This window comes from Bombus pyrosoma, linkage group LG15 (assembly GCF_014825855.1).
Source record: "Bombus pyrosoma isolate SC7728 linkage group LG15, ASM1482585v1, whole genome shotgun sequence".
Lineage (NCBI taxonomy): Eukaryota > Metazoa > Arthropoda > Insecta > Hymenoptera > Apidae > Bombus > Bombus pyrosoma.
Window position 1 is genome coordinate 6,853,330 of NC_057784.1, and position 18,987 is coordinate 6,872,316.

Below are 18,987 nucleotides of genomic sequence, written 5' to 3' on the forward strand. Positions count from 1 at the left end.
AGGAAGGAGAAGAGATCGGTTAAGCATCGTTTTCACCGTCGAGTCGGATAACGCACGATGGAAACCGTTCAGTCGCTTTCGCCATGCAAACACCGACTAAGATCCTTGCAGCTCGTCTCTTTTTCACGGGCGGTCTCCCTTTCTCTGTCCCCCGTCGTTTTCCACGGTGGTCGTACGGCGTTATCGTCCTTGTCGAAAGCGGCCTCTAGGATCGTGATCGGCAGGTGGTCATTGCGGGTCGGCGGCAGGCCGCGTGGCTCGCTCTGAATTTCTAATCGCGAGCCAGCGCGCCATTAATTAGCCGGAAATAGAGGGAGAGCATGGGCAAACGTTTCAGGAAGAGGGATACGCTGCTCTCTGTGGAAAGAGATCGGTTTCAGGGCATCTCGATCTCTTCGGTCTATTCCATTGGAATTATAATCATTATGTTGGTGAGTGCAGTATTATGATATATCGTAGAATATTATGGAATATATGTAGGATACCATCCATACAGGGTGTTCCAATTTCAAAAGGAGGGACATGTTTATTTTCTTCCTAGATACAGATCATTCTCGATGCATTTAAATCTTTATCTCATTTTCTCTTCTCTTTTACTCAATTTCTGTAGTTTATTTCACTGAAATTATGATCATTATGTAGGCGTTTACGGTATTAAATATGAAGTGAAATATTATAGAATGCCATACAGGGTGTTATAATTTAAAAAAGGGGGGCATCTTCGCTTGTTTCTACAAAGAGATCGTTTCCAGTGCATTCGAATCTTTTTAGTTTATTCGACTGGAGTTACTATCATTATGTTGATAATTCGAGTATTGTAATATGCTGTAGAATATCATGGAATACATAGAATATTACATAGAGTGCTCTAGTTTTAAGCAGGGGAACATTTTTGCGTCTCATTAGCAAGAGATCGGTCTTGATGCATTTGAATCTCTTTGAAATGAATTATGATTAAAACGTTACTGTATATTGTGGAATATTATGGAATACATAAAATATTATTCAGGGTGCTCCAATTTGGTAAAGAGAAACACCTTTGGTTCTTCTTAAGAAGAGCTCGATTTCTTCAATTTATTTAACTGAAATTATTTCTTTAAACTGGGTTAGTGCTTGCGTTGATGAGAGAATAAATATCAAAGGAATATAGAATATGTAAGATATAAATATATTACAGGGTGATCTAGAAGATAAATGCATTCTTCATGTTGAATATTCTGATCAAAACATGCGGAATGTTACACAGCATCAGAGTATACACATATTGTTGCAAGATCAGGCTTCTCTTTTATTCAGGAATTAATTTATTTAGGCCTTGATGCTCCATACTGTGGCTATGAAATGCTCGTAACGATACGACAAACGTAAGAACGAAAGAAAAATTTATACAAATTAAATTAATACAACCATTAACAAGAAACGTGATCAACGTCGATATAGTTGCAATTTCACCGAATGAAATACACTAATTAGAGTACTGGTCAGAGTTGGAGGTGACGTCGTGTCTTCTCGGCGAAAACGGCCCTCGTTTCGTGACGATAAATCGAGCGAGGGCATCGTTTTATCGATGCTCTCGGGTCGTTTGTCTTGTCCACGATAAAACGGCGGACGGCGGCGGTAATATGACCGGCCACGGCCCACCAAGAATTTTCTAGCCGCCACTAGAACGAGTTCACCACCCCTGGAAATCCTAAACCCGATCACGTTTTCAGGCCTTGTATCTGTCGCTTCGTAACGTCGAGATACTTGCAACGAGCCCCCCTTTACTTCAAAAATCACCGATCCAATCGCTAGGCTATTTAGACACTCGCGCTTGTTGTCTGTTGCAAATGAAAGTTCGTGGCTGTGATACTTTTCGTCGTGAGACTCCATTAATTTCCGCAGAACAGTTTCTAGCTGGTTGATTCATTCGTTGCGGGTTATATCGTGGGACCATAATAACTAAACGGAGTATGCGACACCGACGAGTCTCTCTTTCTGAAATTTGTCTAAATCGAACGAAAATCAGAACGATGATTTCGACGAGGATCGCTTTCAAATCGTGGAATTTTTCGTTCTTTGAACTTCTCAGCCACCGTAAAACTTACTTCAAGGATCGTAATCGAAATCGTAGGTCTTCTACTCTCTAACTTCTATCGTTTACTTCGTTTTCATAAAAATCACTTTGTCTCTTCTGAGTCGCTACGTCGGTTCCTTCATTACTGCGCGTATTTCTTCCATCCGGTCGACGATCAACTTGTAACGCGAGAAATTCGTTCAGAGCCTCTTCCAATTCGCGCAAGCGATTTCTTTCTCCTCCCAACAAGTTTCTCACCGGGCCACCACTTCTTCCGTGTCTGCGCGTTTCTCATCTATCCGGTCACTCGTGAAGCTCTAACGAAAACTATTTGTTTACTGAACATTCGTAAGAATCAGATTTTCTCCTCTCTTAACTAATATACCGTCAGTTTTCCATCGGTTTCTTTATTTCTGCGCGATCTTTCTCCATCCAGTCGGTCAGCTTCGTTCTCCTGTCCTCTTCTCGGCATCATTGACGAACGATATTACCCACGACGAGTTATCGACATCGTCGAGGGCGTGTGCACGCGTGGTGAACACCGCGCCGTATTTTATTTCTGTATCACGGCTGACAAACACGTGTTGCACCCGAAACCTTGGCCCGAATCGCTAGTTATTCGGTCAGCCCCATCGTTGCTGGTTCGCCTGCCTCGTCATCCGCGATTTTCCAACCGGATCGTCTAATTTTGCCGTGGCGGAGCCGTCAGGGTGTATCCTTTTTTAAGAATTCACGCACTGTGGAGACGGAGGTTGTAGAGAGATGAAAGTCTGCCGAGTCTGAGTTATCCTGTTTTTCAATATTTTCACCAGTGTTTTACAATTTAAATATCTTCACTTTGATGTGTATGATAAGTTTGCATCGAAACGGTTACACCGGTGACAAGCTATCGTCACGTCAGATATTATAAATTAAAATTAAGCTGCGTAAGAAAACCAATGTGCTATCAGATGACGCTGATGAATTATTGAACCGTGCGGTGGAAAGTGATCTTAAAAGTTTATCGTCGTTTATCGCGCCTTTCTAAAACCTACGTATCAACCTATGGAAAAATGCTTACAGTACCTGTAGAAAAATATAGGAACAATGAGATATAGGTAATTTCACGTAATTTGAAGTTGAAAAATAGCCACTGCAAAGCGAAAACTCACAGAGGCTCGAGGAGAAGGTGGAAGAAGAAGGATCTGTAGAAAATCGTAGGAAGAAAGAATCGATTATCGGAAAGTTTTATACAATTTGGAGCGAAAAGATTGCTATTGGATGGAAGATGGGGTGAACAGAGCGGACACGAAGAAAGGAGAGAATGGACGCTGACCATGGCAAATCAAATTCTCTGAAGGTTTAACAAAAGAATTTTATTCTTTCTCAATTTACGATAACAAGTGACTAGCACTTAAAATACAGCGATCGATATCGGCCAGAATTCGGAAAATCGCATGACACACTCACGCCCGTTTTATGGATTTACCACGTAGATTTCACACGTTTTGGAATGTATCGATTTTTTTTTTTTTTTTTTTTTTAGGCACGCTCTGGAAGCACATACTTTCATCCCTCGGTTACACGGCTCGCGGATAAACCTTTTCTCTTCGCCTGTTTCTCAGCTGACGCTTCCTCTTCGCTCTCTTTCGTCGTTAACGCAACTTTACTTACAAATATTCATCGTTCCATCTGCGTTGAGTTCCTTTCGCCATAAATAGATCGAGCGAAGATTACGAGCATCCTCGACTGCGAATCAAACGACCCTCCCACGAGATTACAGAAATACAGAAAACGAATTACAGAAAAAATTACACGCAGAGCTGTCTAATAATTTTTACGGTATAATTTGCCCCGTGTATCGTATCAAGTTGCAAAGTATAAAACAAACGAAAGAAAAGACCGAGAGAAGGTATATCGGCGAGGCCAAATGAACTCTCGTACACCCAACACTGGAGACAATATAAAAGGCACTGAAAGAACTATACGTACAACATGACTTACACTTAAGAACCTTAAAAACACGATCCAAGTCGCGTTTGCTATAACCGTAGAAAAAAGAACGATCCTTTTTTTCCAGTTTTACTTTTTTACAAAAAAAAAAAAAAAAAAAGAAATGCTCCAACCTGTAATGGCGGTCGTTTCGTCGCCGAGAGAAAAACGAACAATAACACGAATTCGCAATGAGAATACGAATTGTCGGTTTCATTTATCATCTAGTCAATGAAAACGTTCACTAGCCCCACAATGATAAATTCCTTCGACCTAGTTTCATATTGAACTCAGAGTGACAAAGGACAGGCGTGATCCGCGCGTATCTCGCATTCGATTCGACGCGTGTTTCTACGATATGCACGCGACATCGACATGAATGCAGCGGATAATACTTTACTTCGGGTGCTTTATATCTCTGGTGGGCCGATGAGACAATGCGAGTCTTTCGTTCGACAGATTACTAAACGTAAACTAAATACGTTAATACTTTCCACGTTGCGGTCTTCCGCTTATGGTTCCAATAATACAAATCAATTTCACTTCTTTCTTCCTTCGCCTGAGCTTCCAGTAGCATAACGAAAATCTAACACCTCATCTTACGTCGTATCTTAAGTACAATATCACAAGTGTTTTAATATTACAAGTTTACAAAAGAGTTTCTAACAATTTACGACAGTTTCATGTAATTCTGATTGATTGATACTCCTCTTGCCCCTCCACCAGAGATATATTTCTCCGTATTATTTTGATATCGTTAAATTTGTCGTGAATGCAGAACGGTCCTCGTCTATCGCAACGATACAAGTACGATAACGCGAGAAACATTTTAACTGCGAAGAAGTGTGGCAAATTTGAGTGTTCAAGGAAATGACACAACGATGTAATCGAAAGATTTACTCTGAGTTCGACGTATGGTTAGCCTTAAGAGCTTCGTAATAGTCCGTCACGCTGGACCATTCTCTTATGTTTCTCATTCTCGTTTCACCTTACGAATCTATGCATCGATCGAACCCTCGAGCTTCTTCTCGGGAGTTTCACGCTCGGCGAATGTATGTGCGCTATGTACACTTAGGCTACTTTCAGTAGGAACATTAAGGTTGTCGAATCGATTACTCGGAAGCCGGAAGTTCGATCTCGAGAACGGAGACCCACGTCTCGTTTCCATTCAAAGGTATCACATCCCTGCGTTGGAATCCTGACAGTCGGAAACCAGGAGAGCCGTGAAAGTAAATAAGAATGCAGATTTATCTTTAATAATCGATTGGCAATTTCAGTTTCAACGTTCTTTCCCTTCCAACGTTCGTAAGTGTTCGCTGATTCTCAATCCTTTGGCGACAGTCTCTATATCCTTGAAATCCTTTCGTTCCAACGTTCGTTTCTTTCGTTTATTCGATCAAGAACTAGGTAGTCGCCAAAACTACAGCTTCTTTCGCGAAAAATTAGGAGCGAAACAGCGTGACCACGTTCGCGAGGCAAACTAAACTCTGAAACGACAAGATAGACAAATACTTACGAGTCGATTTACTGTCAATTTCTTATTCACGATCGAACGATTTATTATAATTTCCCGAGTGCTTCTCCTCGTTTCTCAATTGTTCAACGATTCCACATACACGTGACCTAATCGCTCAAGATACGATACAAATCTTCCATTCTTTAGAATTAACATTCTTTAGAAGACAGAGCGCGATCGAGTCGAGATTTTGCAGCGTTGTCGCCATCGAATGTCCTTCGCTCGACCACAGCTGCGAAATTTGAAAAATTATTTGAAAGACTATCGGGTTTTGTTTGGAACGCGGCGCCAGTCCCCGCGCTCACGGCGCGTTTCCGGTCCCGCGACCGAGAAACGAGCGCAGAATCGGTGAAGCTTGTCGCGTAGGACGATAACGTGGCGCGTGAAACGCGGAATCCTCTCATCGGGTGTCTGTCGCGCTTCGAAAGCTCGAAATCTCGCTTAATATTTCGATCGATATTTCGTGAAACTGGTCGAGCAACGTTCAAGGGTCGTAGAAAAATCATATTCGCGAATCTTCGCAGTCAATTTCTCAAGAAAATAAACAACGCGTTTCGTTGATGTCAGTCGAGGTTTGGAATATTCGAGAAATTGTAGACTCGAAGAATAGTCGAAGTTTGGAATATTCGAGGAAACGTAGACTTGAAGAATATTTAGAAAACTCAATTTTGATTCGAGACTTCTGAAGAACCGAGATCGCGGTATTTGGAAAAACGTCGACAAGAGTGACGATTGAAATATTTATTGAAATATTAAATAGAATTATTGAAATGGCGAAACTTTTCAGCATGGAGCGAAATAACGTTGGTAATAAATGCATAATACGTACATACACAGTACATAGTTCATTGCCTGATTCATTTTCCAATTACTTCCACTCGTACGTCTATGGAAATAAAATATTTTCTAAGTTGCTTCCTAATTGCATTCGTATAATCGAAATGTGTATGAGAATTGGAAATCATAATTCTACATGGACGTCTACCTTTGCATCGGAAGACATTAATCCGCCGTTTTACGATTTTCATTAATGGCTATGTTATCCGTGCGTCACATTGAAAATGGTAAATTACGTACAACTTGTCTTTGGTAATTACCAGTTTTATGTCCTTCATATTTATTAAGCCCGTACCATCGCTTTTCATCGTTAGGAGACAAGATTAACGAAAGATTAAGCGAAATTTCAAGAGTTTATTCGAGAAGCTACAAGAGCGTTGCAAAGGCGAGAGAATCTGGTGATTTCAATGCCTGTACAAGACACGAAATCAGTGAACGGAATATTTCTCGACCGTGTATCTTATTTCTCTTTCAATTTCTACCGTACGCTCGATATACTTAATAAAATTAAATCTACATAATTCTATCGATATCTCATTGACCAAAATTACAATATTTATAGAAAACATATGTCATGTATATATGCATGAAAAAGAAAGTAGAGAGAAGCAGGGCTCAACTAGAAAAAATAAATAAATTTATAAGAAATAATATCTTCTAGCGAGATACAACGCCAAGAAAATATTTCGTTCCGTCTTCATTTTATTTCACTTTCTTTCCAACAAAACGTTCGTCGAAATTATTTCTAACGATCCTGTAGCTTCCCATCTAAATATTCGATTTAACCATCTTTTCAGTTACTCAACAGCAGCGAGTACACTCCGTTACCTCGCACTATTCGAAACAAATAAATACACCGAAACAATGTCAAGTGAGCGAGACGTTTCTCGCGATTCTCGACAAAAGTCACAGGAATCGGTATCGATGCACCCTGATGAGAGAATCACCTCGACTCCCGGTCACGCTTAAAGCTACAACCCTTCAGGAACAACAGTCGCACGCGCGTATCGCCGATTCTCCATCCATCTCGAAGGAGATACGATTCGACCACTGCAACACCGACAAGAACGTAGAAAGGGAAAAGAAGGGAGAAAAATAAAAGGAAAACGAACACGAAGCACTCGACGAACAAAGACCACCTTACTCGCTATCAATTTCTTACGATTCGTCGTTTTCCACGCTCGTCACAATCTCTCACACTGTCCTCCTCCTCCTCCTCTTCGATTCACTGTCCATTTCCACCAGTGTTTCCATCGAACGTTAAATGAAAACGTCTCTAAATACACGAGAATCTGACGCAAGAACGCCTGGATTTAGTTCCCCTAGGGAAACAGCTATTTTCTCCGGTGGACGATTTTCTCGTTTTTCGATCGAACTCCCGAAACTCCATGCACGTGAAACGAAGCTGGTATTCGGATACGCGCCTCCTGCGCCCTCTGCCTCCCTCTACCCAACGACGAACAGTCAACAAAATGATCGCATTCGTCCGCTCAGAAAGTACAATTATCTTTCCTTTTTACGTCACGAAGCTTCTTCTGGGAGATGATACACGGTAGAACCTCGATCGTCCGCGCAAGTACATCGCTCGTTGTATTCCGCAACGCATTGTGAGGATAGCATCTCGTAATCGGTTACGAACAAACAGACCAAGAGCGGCGATATGAGAAATCCAATCGTAACTGATATAATTGCACCGTGGCTAAGGTTGATGCGTGTTCTGACGAATACGTCGAAACAATCAAATATGGATATATCTACGTTCTTACGAGTATACCGCGGGCTTTCGTACATTTACGTAAAATTTCAAAGCGCGAAATTCCACTATTTCTTGAATGATACTCTGCGAAATGTAAATTTGCACAAGAATCTACGGTCTACTTACGAGCGTACGTTTCATGGATCAGAACGACAATTCGTCAAAACGTACATCCGCTGCAACCGTAGCCCTAGTCTCGTTACGATCGCCATAACAAAAGTACAGTAAACTGTCCAATCGGTTACCTCGTTGATTGCACGAACCTCGACACCTGTGCACTTTCAGTCGCTTGCGTCTTCGTAATTCTACGCCAATCGAGGTTCTACCGTAGACGCGTTCTTTTACCTGTCCGCCAGGCAACGTCCCAGCGTTCCTCAGGATCATTCTTGAAGACGAATCAAGACGCCAGGAACTGTGTCGCGTCCAGAGAACACCAAACATACTCTTCCTCTTCTCTTCTTCATCTTCTTAAACGTGTCCTTCGAGAGGAAAATTTGAGTCACCGTGACTGATTCATGTTGGTCAGACGATTTCTTAACGATGTCCTCGTCAGCGATTGGAGTAGACGTTGCTGGTGAGAACGACCACGTCGGTTCTCCTGTCGGGTTCGTCACGACCTCCGAGGAGGAGGGCGCAGAGGAGGCGTCATATGCTCAACGAGGGCCTCTTTTTCCGATCTTTCGTCGTGTTCTTGCCGAAGATCGTGCCGAGTACCCTTGAGACCGAGTGAACGCCCAACTTCCGGCGGATCGGAAGCGCTCGTAGCAGCTGCACCGACCTCGCCTCTCGCAGCAGCGCCTGGAACGCGAGGGCCGCGCCGGCAGGACTCTCCGCCGCGCTGACCTCGTAGAATTGACATCCGTGCGCCAGCGACAACTGTTGCCCCTCGTCCACGCATACCTCTCTGCAACACAACGATCGTTTCGAACGTTTTAGAGAAATTTACATCTTTTATCTTTCTATTATTTTCGTCCATCTGCTGTTAGATTGTTAGAGGTTAATTAAATTAAGTTTCGCGAGATATCTATATTACTTAGAGAAAAAATAATTACTCGCGTCTATGTAATTTTTTATATTATTTTTGCATTTCGTCGTAGCTCTCTTTTAACCAGTTAGCTGTTTTTCATGAATTTCGTGAATATCGTCATTCGTAAAAAGTGACTACAATTTGCTCTTTAAATTACGATTTAGCAATTGAAGTAGATTGTAGTAATACGATTAAAAAATGGAACAGTCGTTTCGTCGCAACGTAATTCCATATTATAACCGTGTTTCACAAGTATACTCGTCGTCGCTTACTTTTTACGACACGTTTTAGGTACACGCTTTTCACAGAGGTTTCAACAGCTGCTAGTTGGTTTTACCTACAAACTTGCTTCTCGCTACGTAACCACCAAACTCCTGCCCATTTACAAACTCAACCTCTTAAGAAATTTCATAGATCTTTTAATATCGTATTACAGACACAGTGTATCGTGGAAAAATTTTCCAAGTCTTTCTAAGAATCACACTATTGATCATCTTTAGCGCGTTGCCTAAAAATTTGCTAAATATTTCCACAAATTGCTCGATCGATGATTCATCTTGTCCCGATCATCTCCCTGCTATGTGCGAGTTTGGACCAGCAATCGATAACCTTTGGCAAAGTTATTCGTCGAATTTTTTAATTAAACTTCTGGACGTCGGAAGCAAGCGGAAATTTGGAAATTTCACAACGCAAATAGAAGAGGAAGACAGAAGAAAAGTTGGAGATTCGTTCGAAACACGCGGAGCCGGTAAATTTCTGAAGTTTCCTGCCGTCACGGATGAACGGAAGCCGTCAAGGTTCCGCGAAACGGAAATTGAAACGAGAGAACTGGTCACGATTTCTTGGCAAACATCGTGTTCCGGACAAACGGAAGCGGAGGAAGGTGAGTGAACGTAAAGTCCGCGGGATAAAGAACACGATTCGCTGGAATTTCGCCAGGCTTGGTCGTCGTATTTATAATGGTCCCGAGTTTAATTTCGATTGCTTTGGAATAACATCGGATCAGAGGATCCACGTATGCGTAGTTCCAGATATTTCTTCCTTATTGAAACGATGCACGCGACGTGTAGCAGTCATCTTCCTGTCAAACGTTGTCGGTATATTCCATAGGCGAAGATAAGACAAAAATGTCGTAGAAACGTATGCTTCGTTGGAAGCATCGTTGAGGAATTATAACAAAAGAAGAGAACAATGTACAAAATGAACGATGACGAACGCGAGTCAATACGAATAGATGCAAATGCGTGTACAGTGATAGTGATAGCCAGAAAGTATTGTAATCTACATCTCCAACTTCAACGGGTGATAAATAAATTCAATTTTTCCCGCTGCCAATCATGTATTGACAGGGGAATGGTGAACATTTTAAAATAGAGTTGTGGTTGGAATTGTACAAGTATTACAATAGCCTCTGACTGCTACTAGATGCAAATATTCTCGACCCATTCATACTTTAAACCGTAGTAACGCAGTTCGTTACTGTTCATTCTGTACGTCGTTTCTTCGTTATAACTCTTTAACAATGCTTCCAACCACATACATATATCCATATGACATTTATTCCTCGCGTTGACCTATAGAACATAGCGACAATGTTCAGCCGGTAAAAACTGCGATACCTTGTATATATTTGATCTCCAACGATACATACATAAATCGACGATTCTTGTTGTATCCTCGCGAACAAACTCGGATGTATCTTGTCCTTCTAGGTATCTACTTACCTTTAGTATTTTACCTTTACCTTTACCTTTAGCTTTGGAAGATTTACCAAATGTTGGAAAATTAGTTTTACTACGACTACGCGTAATCGGTAGAATCAGTAAAACGGAATATCTTGTCGAGACAGAAATTGAACTGTGCGCACGAAATAAACCGAGATCATAACGATAACTCGAATAAACGCATCCTCGTTTGGTGGCTTCCACAAAGTTTGACTCTAAGTTTAACTTAGTAAATTTCTGTTCACGTTTGATCGTGTTGTACCTCGTATATCCCGTATCCGGATAAGAATAAAACACTGCAGAGTAGTTTTATAGTTACGAGGCTCAGTGTGCGTCCAATATAAAAGAAAGACGTTCTCCAGAAAAAAAAAGAACGCTCGCGAGTGTCTAACAGAGCCCATCACCATCCATTAACAAAAATTCAACCACACATCGCGCAGTCCCTTACAATCCTCTGGAAGCCTCGCAACGCTGTACATTCCCAATCAAAAGCCACCTTGCTCGCCATCATCATCGTCTACCACTCGGAACGATCCACTTTTTCTCTTCCATCGCGAATCCCCAGCGGGATGAGTTCCTCGAAAGAGAGATAGACAGATAGATAGACAGAGTGAGAAGAAGAAGGGGTTAGGACCTCGATCCTCCGTCGTATTTTAACGTTGCTCGGCCATGGAAGGCCCGCGATATTTATGGAGGCAATTAAATTCGCGGGAACACGTGATACTCTCGGAGCGTCGAACAGGAAGAAAGAGGGAGAAAAGAAATCGAGGGAAAGAGAAAGAGGCGGTGGCGCGTGGGAGGGTCGTGCACACGTCTAATGCATGCACACGCGAGAGAGCAGGCCCCCACGTTCACGGCCGTTAATCTGTCCCCTTTTATTTTATACGAGGCGATCCGTTGCTTTACGAGGAACGGTGTTAGATTCGAGAGCCTGTCTATGTGTCGTTTCCCGCGCTCTCTCGCCGCCGGATCTCAGCTCATTCCCCTGGCTTCCTCTTCTTTTTCCGAGGAAGAGCAACGCGCTGGCAATATCGGATATTTTAGCTGGAAAAGGCGCGATTAGATCGAATAAAGGGACACGCGGCTAACGTACGAGAAAGTGAACGAGTGAGCGGTTCTCGGTTTAGTCTAAACATGGAATTTTTATGGGAAACGATAGATGGCGGTTTATAATATTCGAGGCGTATGGAAGCCGCGCTGATCGAGTGGGTAAATTGGAAAGTACGGAAAAGCGACGATTAGGCTGCGCATTTTTACGCGGCAATTTTAAATTGCAAAAATGTACAAAGCACATGCGGTGCGTACGGAAATACAGAAAACGTGGGAATTATAATACTCGGTACAATATTCGGTGGGTGAAATAAATTTCTACCTAGTTTCTCTAATTACGAACATCGCCTTTTAAATTTACCTTAGGACGTACGTACTTGCGACATCTTCTTGCGATAAATACGGCGACAAATAACTACGAAAGCGAATCTTTTGTTTCTTGAGAATAGAATATCAATCGAGTACTTACGAAACGAAAGAAAGAAATTAATTAAGTTTACTTATCCGACAGAGTCTTCCGGAAACTTTTCATTTCAATAGCCAGCTAAATGATTAATATGTAATCATAAAACTCTAAGTTAATTCAGAACAAGAAAATGGCAGGGAATATCAAATATTTTAACCGGAGAACAGATAATCAGAAGTTGTTGTCTTGAGACGCTAAAGGTACGCGCGAACGTTTCTTACAACCATCTTATATACAAGGTGTTAAAAAAACACGTGAAAAGGCTTTAGAGTTTGATGTTTCCGCGTAAATTTCTTTCTGAATATCAACGGTTCAGCAACATCGGTGGGCCAGTAGCGTAAACTAAAGCCATCGCGTCCATCAAACGTTTTACTCGCGAATATTTCGTGAAATCGCGATTGCGAGGCTCGACTCGTTGGACGTAACTATAGGAATGATGACTGGGCCAGGGGAGAGGCTCGACATTTCGCTGGCTGGCGAAACAACGTCGCGACCTTTAGACAGCCGCGATGAACAAGAACCGTGGCGCGACGACCGGATTACACCGAGATCCGAACAAATTGCCGGAGATTCTTCGCGCTGACTCGACGACTGGAAACTTGCATGATCCGACGATTAACCGGCGCTCGAAAGCACGCTAAGGGGATTTTCCCTGGCTCTCGCCTCAACAAGCCAGAGGAGATACAGAGTCTTTATGGAGATAGCCTGGAGTGCAGAATGACTGAGATAGTGGGTGAAGAAAGGGAAGAATTATGATAGTAGTAGGTGAAGGAGTGGGGACAAAGGTTAATTGGTAGTCAGGCGCTATCAATTCTTTAGAATAGGCGATGGACGTTCGAACGTCAATTTCGAAAGATTTCAATATTGCGAGAATTCGATGCTCGAAACATTTGGAACCCTTGATAAGTGTCAAATCTCTGGTTTTCAAAGTTTCGATAAGTCTTGGAAAGGAGAGAGTTGCTTAGCAGCTGGGCAAGTAGTATGCGACAAAGACGAATTTGTAGCCAGACATTAGGAATTCTCAGGAACTGGCAGATAACGAGCGGTTGGCTGTTGGTCGATTTCGAAAGTTCCCGATACTGTGAAAATTTGTTTCTTAAAGCTTCGCCTTTTTATCCGCTATATAATAGGCGACGAATCTGTAAGCTTTTAAAATTTCGATAAGCCCCGGAGGTCTTTCAGAAGTTTTGTAAATCTCGAGAGACTCGATGGGTACTGAACGCCTGTCTTATATAAAACGCTATACGTTGTAGATTATAAGATATTCCGTATATAACAAATTGAAGGTAACGCAGTTTTAATTTCTTTCGATTCCTAGCAAGTAATTACCATCGACGCTCGTACTAAATCCAACATTTCTACTTACGGAATATTCTTAAACATCTTCGAATCTATTCGGTTGTCCCGAAAGTTCCTTTCGTTTTATAAGGAAACAATGGATGAATAATATTTCTTGTTTTATATTCCGATAGAACAAAATCGATCATACGTAATTCGATAAAATAATAGGAAACAGAAAATGTCGTGCATCTATTATTTCCTCGTAAAACGAAAGAATCTTTTAGGACAGCCTGATATATCGGCTCGCTGCGAGACTTCAGAAACCGTAACGACGATTTGAAAACCCTCAAAGGCCGGTATCAAAACATTGTTCACCTACATATCTCGCAGCTCGACTTGTTCCTCCATTTGCGCGAGACACGTGCTTTCTACTTGGCGCCAGCACCGTCGAACGCGCCGCATTTCCAACGCGAACCAAAGCCATTCGAAAAAGAACATCGTGAAAATAATTCAGAAGGTAACAGACGAAAAGAAACGTATCATTGGTCTGTACGAACCGGATGACGAATGGACGACAAAACAAACGAAAAAGTAATTCCACGTGCACAGCTATCAACGTTACGGTGCCATATTTTAACAGCTAATCTAATTAGTTGCTCTTTAAGTGCAATTTTTCCATTAACAAACCGAGCATACATAAATCGAAGGCTTATTGTTGGAGAATAGCGTTACGTGGTATCGCGGTTTATTCAACGCAGCGAGATCTGGTACGAGTCCTAGCCTAGAGTATAATAACCATACAGTACGTTTGTCACCGTTAGGCCACATAAACTATACGCTCTCAAAGGCCCTCGCATTTCTCAATGCGTTTACAACCGAGAAAGTTGGACTTAGATTCCGCGACGCACTCTATATTAACCACTTGTAGAGACTCCTGACTTATTTAACCACGTATAAATATATTGTGCATTCTACAGTGTCCACATAACGTATACTTTTCTCCTTTATAATCTCACATGTATTTCATTTTTCAATTCGGGATAAAATCACGACCTCTATCTTTCCAATTTGAAATGTATCGCACTACTTTTATTAGTTAGTGTCAGCTTACTACGATAGTAAAACGTTAATCTCGATTTAGAATACGCTACATCGTTTCTCCTCTATATATTTCAAGTCTACTATCTACTACTAGTATATTTATTTACTACAATGTTACTCCGTTTATTCATTTACCGATCTACGCGTAAATTTCCATTATCGTACCAGTGTCTTTGAAACACGCCAAATATCATACCGCTCTTCCCAAACGCACGATGCTAATGACCTTCGCTCCAAACCTTCCAATTTCTTACTATTACTACACTGCAATTTATCTATTTGTTTATCATAGCGTTTACCTATTCTTACTTACCAAATTATTCGCCAATTAATACATCAACTCTCTTCCACATCCTATGCATATCTTTGCAAGACACCGTGTATATGGTGGTTGCCAAACCCTGACCAACATCTGCCAAAAATATCCCACGTCGATTTCCATATCCCCCAGCGTCCTCCATCTCCTGATACATGTACAGCCAACGTCCAAGCTATCCAGTGGAACGAGGAAGAGACGTGTCGTTCGTTTTTCGATCCGCTCGAAACGCGGCTTTCCAGGTTGGTCGCGGTTTTCAGCCAGCGAACCAGTTTGTCAGCCGAGCGGCGAGCGTGGCTTCGAGGGATTCGCCAGCTGATATTTCGCGATAAGTTTATCGATGGACGATATTCGCGGCCGGACGCCGCCTCGGATGTATCTAAAGCGGCGATAACTCGTTCGCCGGGAGAGTGGTTTCACCAGCCCCGCGGCCAACCCAGTCTTCCTTCTAATCTTTATGAACTCCATTAAGACGGCCGTGCCGGCTACCGGTCGCAACGACGCGGCTGCCTCTCACGGCTTCTACCATCCGACCATCAGAGGACTCTCTTTCTCGCGATTCCGCCCATCATCCGCTTGAAAAATCGGCCGTTTGTCCTGCCGTAAATTTAATCAGTCGCCGCAGGAATGATGGCCGTCTTCGCGATATATTATGAATCGTATTTAAACGATAATGTTACTAGACGCTAAAAAGTATATTATTGCGCGCTTGTGTCTTTTTCCAGCGACTTGTTTTTTCTTCTTGCGTTCGTTTAATCCTCCGCCTTGCAATTTCGACTGGCACTCGCGGTGAGGATTCAGATTAAATATAACAGAGGCAGGCCGTACAGCTTGTGTACTTGTTTCGCTCGAATCGTAATTTTACTATTGTCAGACTGGTTGACTGAATATATTACGGATGAAAATCGCAGGAAAAACATGATTTTGTGGATTTTTTTCATTTAGTGTCGCTTGATGACCAAAGAGGAATACTTTAATGTAAGATAGTTAAAAATGTAAAGAACCTGTTGGGTCTAGAAAACGGTACGTGTAATTGTCAAAACAAATAATATTTGAACGTCTTGAAATAGTGTTTTCCTTGTGGCTCCAATTCATTTCCTCGTTTGATAATTAATAATCATAAAAAAATTCTGATAAATTTGTCCGGAACGTTGGACCAAAATTAATATCCATATTGATATCTATGGTAATGTAGATATACGTAGCTCCTGTGACAGTTCTATCTACGAAGTTGCAATTTACTAGGCTAATTGTAGGTAAAATGCGTCTAATTATCAGGAAATTGATATTGGTATAATTACGTAAAAGTTGCATTTGTTGGCCATCCGCGATAAGATTCTACTTTAATTTAAGTAACGCGCTCTAAATGTACTAATTGCAAGTACTAACCGCAGTTTCTTCAAAAATGTTCTGCTATCACCTAATAGTTACATCTTATCGCTTAATTCCCTTCTACGCTACGAAAATTCGATACAAAGTTAATATTCTTCGCTCTCCTTCTTCGATAATTTCTTCCAATTATTGAATTCCGATAATCGATATTATTTCGTATTATATTATTTTCTTAACACATCAGAGCTAAGAAAAATTCTTATACGATCTGTATGGAAATTCCTTGCCACGATATCTTTGGTGTTTCGATGGTGATTCGAATGGTTGCCCGATACGCGTCGTGAGAAACAGTTTCAGGAAGTTGGCAGATCCTGCAACCTTCCACCTTTTCCTAGGCTCGGCGTGGTACGTCATCAATCAGCAAGAATTATCTTTCGTCACTGTACAACCTTTTGTCTGCGGTTAATCCGCTAGTTAGATTAACGTCGGGATCACGAGGAATGCCGTTTCATATTCGTCTACTGCGTTTTTATCGCATCAAATATCGCTTAGGCCTGGGCAAATTTGTCCCTGAGTTATAGTATGACTCGCGTGGGACTATTTAGCAAATTCCTTCGTTCACAATTTTCTCGATACGTGCCGTTTTTCCTATCAATTTGCAAAAGAAACTTGTTTCCAAAAGTACAGCATTGATAATAACAAAATTAACACTGACGGTATAAGAGCACCAGAAACGTGGAATGTTTATTAAATTTCCTAGCTCGTTGATAATAACCAGACTGATGTTTCGATATATCAGAGAATAAATGTGGGATATTTATTCAATTTTCCTAGCTTTTTCAACTTGCCCATTAATATAATTTGTCCCATATTTGATTCGAATCGATCATATCGCTTTTATAAAAATGAACGACGATATTACTAGTAACGAAGGAAAGAACATCGATCGTAGAAATGTATTTCCTTCGTCCTCGATTCTTCTCATTTGTCACGAAAGATTTTCATCGTCTCTTGCACTGATTTCGGTACTTTCAGACACGTATCTTTTGTCTTACGTATCGATTCAGACAACTGTTACTGAGAAATTCACTTGCGTCGTATCGTCGGAACGGTAGCAATAGAAAATGAGATTTAAACGAGATAGGAAACTCGATAAGACACCGATCGATGTTCGAAGACAAGTGCAGCGATAGCATCTCCTATCATTGTACATCTGATAAATTCTAAAAGATTCTATAAATTCCCTTTTGGATTTTCAACAATTAAATTACGAAATATTTAAAACCCACACCTTTACTTACCAATGGTAAATGTTAATACTTTTTAACGATTACCAACAACTGCGTGTAAAAATATTTCTCGATAAAAGTTCTTCCAGAAAGTGGAGCATCTTCGCGAATTACTTTTCAATTATTAGCAGAAACCATTTTCCAAAGTATCTTTCCACGAACATCGTTACAAAAATTGATCGTCATATTGCTCTTGCGTAATTTCTTAAGAAGTGTTCCTTTTTCCGAAACAATCTTGGCCAAAAATTATTAAGAAGAAAGAAATTTTCGGATTAAGATTTAAAAAAAAAAAAAAATAGCCTAAATCATAGAGAATTGACGAAGAAACATGGAAAGATCGTGGCGATGATACTGATCGTGACTGTTAGATAATCCATCGGACGCTGGCCGGTATGCAGAGAGGTTTGTAAATGAATACAGGAACGCGAGCGACGAGTAAAAAAGTGGGAAACGTGTCTTCGCTAACGACGATCCGCATTCCTACGGGGATCGCCCAGGAAATTCCTGTTCCAGGGCTGTAGCCTATAAGGGATATCGATATCCGGTTCACCTACGTGTCACTGGCTTTTCTGCCCGAGGATGAAGCGAAAGCATTCGTGTCAAATTCAATTTCACGCGGAACTGCATTTTCGTTGCCTTACGTCCCCATCGAAACGATCTTAAAACGTGCGAATCAGATCGTTTTAATTTCCCTTGGTGCGGTAAAAATGTAGATTTATCGTCAGATATGGGGAGCCATGATACAGATAAAAAGCCAGAATTTGTCCGCAGTATGAAAGCTTAATTAATTTGGTTCTGGTGTATTTTAACAATTTAATTACTCCGCATCGTTATTGGTATGTTATCAAATATTAGATGGCGTATTTTTATTGAAATTTATACATTTCATAGACACAACTAAGGAAGTACAGCTTGAACAGTGATTCGACAATTATACGAACACTCCGCTTATAGTATATGAAATATTGTATGCATTGTGTAGGTTTTCGTAATTTCAAGTTTCGCATAATTGCAAAGAAATATATTGGAATTTTCAAACGAAAGGAGCTTGATATCGCAAATAAAAATGGAGATTTCTTGAGAAAATTGTATACCGTGTTTAGTAATGGAAGAGACATTTCTGCGCCAAAGAATAAAAAATTAAATTTAGTAAAATTTGAAATGCAATTATTCAGCCATTAGTAATTAACTCGATTGCTAAATAAACTTGCATCAGGTTGCAGCAATTCAGTAAAGTACCGTGCAAGCATCGAAATTCCCGGTAA

General features: G+C 41.1%; 1 protein-coding gene across 3 annotated transcripts in view; it reads right to left on the reverse strand.

The window, feature by feature from the left end:
- Positions 1-3,396: 3,396 nt before the first annotated feature.
- The window catches only part of LOC122575640 (ras-related and estrogen-regulated growth inhibitor-like), an 86,383-nt gene continuing 70,792 nt past the window's right edge, over positions 3,397-18,987 (reverse strand). For all 3 annotated transcript variants that reach the window (XM_043744914.1, XM_043744916.1, XM_043744915.1), the window contains one exon: positions 3,397-9,040. In XM_043744914.1, the coding sequence (XP_043600849.1) occupies positions 8,782-9,040 (259 nt within the window). In that variant the 3' untranslated portion in view covers positions 3,397-8,781. The remainder of the gene's footprint in view (positions 9,041-18,987) is intronic.